This window comes from Bidens hawaiensis, unplaced genomic scaffold (assembly GCF_021521415.1).
Source record: "Bidens hawaiensis isolate Kalapana, Puna unplaced genomic scaffold, B.hawaiensis_p1.1 tig00029337_1, whole genome shotgun sequence".
Lineage (NCBI taxonomy): Eukaryota > Viridiplantae > Streptophyta > Magnoliopsida > Asterales > Asteraceae > Bidens > Bidens hawaiensis.
The window spans coordinates 187374-192317 of record NW_027494854.1 but is presented as its reverse complement, the minus strand read 5'-3'; the positions used below and the strand labels follow the sequence as shown (position 1 = coordinate 192317).

The 4944-nt window shown below is 35.0% G+C and overlaps 1 protein-coding gene across 1 annotated transcript; it reads right to left on the bottom strand.

Moving 5' to 3' along the window:
• Window positions 1–296: 296 nt before the first annotated feature.
• Window positions 297–1684, bottom strand: LOC143578798 (F-box protein SKIP2-like). Its single transcript, XM_077062274.1, has one exon. The coding sequence runs from the start codon at window positions 1682–1684 to the stop codon at window positions 443–445; it is 1242 nt and encodes a 413-aa protein (XP_076918389.1). The 3' UTR covers window positions 297–442.
• Window positions 1685–4944: the final 3260 nt, after the last annotated feature.

The window sequence follows — 4944 nt, the reverse complement described above, 5'->3', positions numbered from 1 at the left end:
CGGTGACGTGTTCGTTTGTTTACGTTCGCAAATGTTTGTTCGTTCATATTCGCTTGTTTTTGTCCGTTTATTAAAGGGACTTATATGTTCGTTTATGAATTAATGAACAAACAGAAACATAATCATTTCCTTAACAAACATAAAGCTTTGTCGGTTATTGTTTCGTGAACCGTTTGTTTGTCCATATAAAAAGCTTAACGACTAAACTTGAACAATGCCTTGTTCTGTTCTTTTATAGCACTAAATTCGCTGAACTACCAACAAACAACAATACAGAAATATATACTTCAAATTATAACATAAATACAAAGACAATCAAACTCTCAATTACACAAACAATTTTACATAGATTTCACACCTTTGAAGCTTGAACACTACCAAACCCTAATCTTGCCTTGAATGACCTTGATCAACCGGTAACACCGCTAGAACCCGAGAATCATTACCAACATTCCCACTTATCAAGACTAACCATTAACGGTTCTCGGTTCGCCATCAACCAACCGACACCATCAGAACTCACACCCTTACATTTCTTCACCTTCACCTTCACCAAATTCGGACACCCAACCGCCAAAGCCCCAATCCCATAATCAGACACATTACAACTCTTAATACACAACTTCCTCAAAGCCACACATTTCGCCGCAATACACACAATCTCACCATCCCCAACCGCGTCACTCCCACACAACGCCAACCGTTCCAGCTTCCGACACTTGTCAGACAACACCTCCAATCCATAACAAGTAACATCAACACTAATAAGCACAAGCTCTTGAAGATTAACACAATTCTTCGCCACGCTAATCAACCCTTCGTCACCAATCCGCTTCGTCTTCCACCCGTCTATATGAATCTTCCTCAACAGCCTACAACCCTCAGCCACATACATCACCCCCAAATCCGAACAATCCGGCGTTTTCAACAGATGCAGTATCTGCAAATTCCGACACTTAGAAACCGCCTCGAGCCCCAAATCGGAAACCTGCAACCTCTCTAAATGAATCTCAACCAATCCACAAACATTATCACCAACACTTTCCAAAAACTTATCATAATCACCGTAACACCTAACAATGCTTAGGGTTTTAAGCTTTTTGCATCCGATTATTAACGGCTCGAAACGCTGTCCGTTGTACAGATCCTTTAAACTAATCATCTTCAAAGATGCTGCTGCTACACCTGGCTTAATCTCATCCGTTAAATCTCCGATCAACCGTTTCACCGATAACTCTTCAAGAAATTGGCAGTTAGCAATCACAGCGTTCATTCCTTTGGCGCCAAAATTACACGATCCGAATGAAATCTTCTTCAATTTGTTGCAATTGTTTGTAAAGCTTTCGATGCCGGAATCGGTTAATTTCCGGCATGATCGGAGTTTGATACGGATTAGGTTTTGGCAGAATTGAGAGATTAAGATGAGCTCTTCGTCGTTGATGCTTGACGATCTACGGTCGCATTTGAGCGAGAGTTTCGTGACGGCGTCGAACCGGGAGAAGATGGATTTGACGACGGAGTTGAGGTCCGATTGGGCGTTTAAGGAGAGGCGGTGACGGGATTGGCCTTCGATTATGAGCCAGTAGCGGCAAACGAGGGAGCAACGGTTACGCTCGGTGGGAGATAGGAAGTGGAAGACACGCGCTAAACAGGCGTCTGGGAGGTCGGATATTGTGGGGGTCATTGGTCGGTGCTCCGGCGAAGGAGACGAGGGTTGTTGGGTTAATTATGCATTTTCATTGGATTCTGGTTTTCTTTTTTTTTTTCAACGATGTACGGACTTGAAAAATGGCAGTGATGATTTTTCTTTTTTTAATTTGTGGAATAATTCAAATTTGATTTGGTTTTCATTGAATGATTGATCTTTAAAGAAATATAAAGTTTCAAATCAGTAAACTTAAGATCAAAAATTAATGAACGGACAACTGGACATGATTGTAGCATATAGTGTGCAAGAACATAATCCGGTCATCTGATAGAAGATAATATCAAGTCGAAGATTGGAAGATTGTCACGTAAAGCACCCTATCAGAATGCAGAAGTTAACTCGACTCGATGCATTAATGTATTTTTAATAATATTCCATTTATATTATCAAAGTTGGTGAACAATGCCAAATCGGCATCTTTCATATGGGTGAAGCAAAAGAACGTGTTTAGAGTGGGAAATGGAGCCGGTTCAACTTCATGAATTTTTCAATTTAATAAGTTGTACGTTTTGATAGTGTTTCTTGTTTTTGTTTTGTTTTTGTTTGTTTTGGGGCTACTTTTATCTTGTAAGTGGTCTCTTTTTTGGTTTAACTAAAATTAGCCTTTCAACAAAAAAAAAAAAAAAAGGCATTAATAGGATCAAACGAGGGAACCACTTAAACCATGTAGTTTTCGACACTTGTTACATGCAAATTAGTATATAAAGCCATGTATCAAAGTTGTAGCTATATTACATAAACCTGCCCAGTGCATTTTTTAGAAGCTTTTCATGGCTCTATTTTGTGCATTTTTAGTCAATATTTCACATTCAAAGCAGGTTTGGGTTGAAAATATACAATTTTTAAGAATGGCGTATTCACCAATAGTTTGTCTTCATTAAATAAAACTCGTATATTTAAGGCGATGATCACCAATTTCCCTAATTATGGTAGCTAGGGATCACAACTCACAAATACACTATATAACTGATTAACTGTTTGAAAGAATATTGCAATAGAAGCACTGGAACACTTGTTCTCTTACTAATCAATAGGAATAGGAATCATTTAAATACGAAATGTGTTTAGTCGGATCACTTAAAATTCTTAGTTTTAATTGTGTGATCGGGCGAGTCAAATTTGAGAAGGAGGCTTGCTTAAATGGTGTGAAAACATAACTTACAAAAGCTGAATAGGCCGTCTGTGGTTGATCTTACTGTCTAAAGGATTAGATTAGTTTGTAATATTAAGTATTGAAACTATTTCATCACATGTTACTTTCCTGCGTTTCTGTTGTGTACATGGAAATTACAATATGCTACCCATGCAACAAGTACTTATTGATCTTATATTCGAGAACAAAGTTGACAATCACATGAACTAATAAACACAATCCCTTTTAACGCCATATAACAAGAACATCATGAATTCATGATCTAAATTTATTTGTCCCAAATTCAAACATGCTCTTAGTATTTTAGTCTATTGAGGAACACAAATATAGTGGGAACGATCATTGTCATATTCCTCAAGGCTCGAGTCACCACTTTCTAGCTAATGTCTTTGATTGCGGCATATTGGTTTAGTTATTAGACTATGCGTATTGGGCGATTTGTTGGGGCGATAAGGGGCAAGAACACCCCCCCTCCCCCGGCGATAAGAGGGGCAATAGGGGGGGACACGAACTTGTCGTTGTGTGTTTTTTTTGGTTTAATATTATTATATTAGTATATGTGTGTAATATATATATATATATATATATAGGGTAAGAATCCTAAGAAAACCATTGACAAATTGAGAACTTTGAGAACCATTTTGAACTACTAAAAAAATCTCTGAAAAATATTTAAAAAATTATAAAACAAAAATTTTTAAAAAGTAAAAAAACCAAAATTCTTATATTTCATTCCGGTTTCATTAAAAAAAACAACCAAAATTTTTTTTCTTTTTAATTCGTATTATACATATACACATATGTATACTTTCATTTAATCTCTAGTTACGTAATGTACATATGTACATTATCATTTACCTTAAATTATACATATGTGTATAGAAAAAACATGTGTGTACATATTATACATATATGTATAATAAAAAAAACAATTTTTTTCTTTTTAATTCGTATTATACCTATACACATATGTATACTTTCATTTAATCTCTAGTTACGTAATGTACATATATGTATATTATCATTTACCTTAAATTATACATATGTGTATAGGAAAAAAACATGTGTGTACATATTATACATATATGTATAATTTAGCTAAACCGGGAATTTGTTTTTACGTTTTTTTAGAAACTGGGATGATAAATAAGAACTTTGGTTTTTTTAGTTTTTTTTATTTTTGTTTTTTTTTTGTTTTTTGATTTTTTATTTTTGGGTTTTTTTGTGATCCAAAATGGTTCTCACAGTTCTCAATTTCCAAAAAGTTCTCACATGATTCTGATCCTATATATATATATATATAGAGTTCAAATAAGAATAAGAAGTTTCCTAGGAATGGTAAGAATCAATAGATTTTTGACATATGACATTATAACCTATGGTAAAAGAATAATTTTAGAAAACTATGTCGGTTATAATGATGAAAGATTAATTCTAGGAAACTATGTCGGTTGTTGGTGATTTTAAATTTTAACCATTGATTAACATGATCCAATGGCTATGATTTATTCCTAGCATTCCTATGAAACTACTTATTTTTAGTATAACCCTCACCTATATATATACACACACTAGTACAAAAGTAGCGCGATGCGGCAGCGGCGGCGACATTTTCAACGCAGTACTCCTTTTCTGTTAGGTTATCACCCCGCAAGAGCTCATGTCGTGTTAATGTTTGTGTCATAAATGCGTTTCAGTTTCATGTCAAGTTTGACACATAAACATGAATTGTTTAACAGCCCTACGTCTAATAGCTCTACTACTTACTAATATCAACAATGTTGAATACTGACTAAAAGAAAATATATATCTGCTAAGGTGAAGTACATAAGTAACTTAGATTCAAGTCATCTGTTACAATTCGTGTGAGTGGTATCAACTAAAAAATATGGCTTTATACTAGTAGGTGGTGCACAACCATTCATGTCCCAAAGGCCAAAACTATTGGAATTCATTTCTTCAATTTCTTTAGGCTTCAAGCACTTTGAAACTATTGGAATTCATTCATTTCTTCAATTTCCATTATTCCTTGCTCTTTCAAAGCTTTTTGTTGAACCCGCTTGATGCAATAAACATTTGGGAA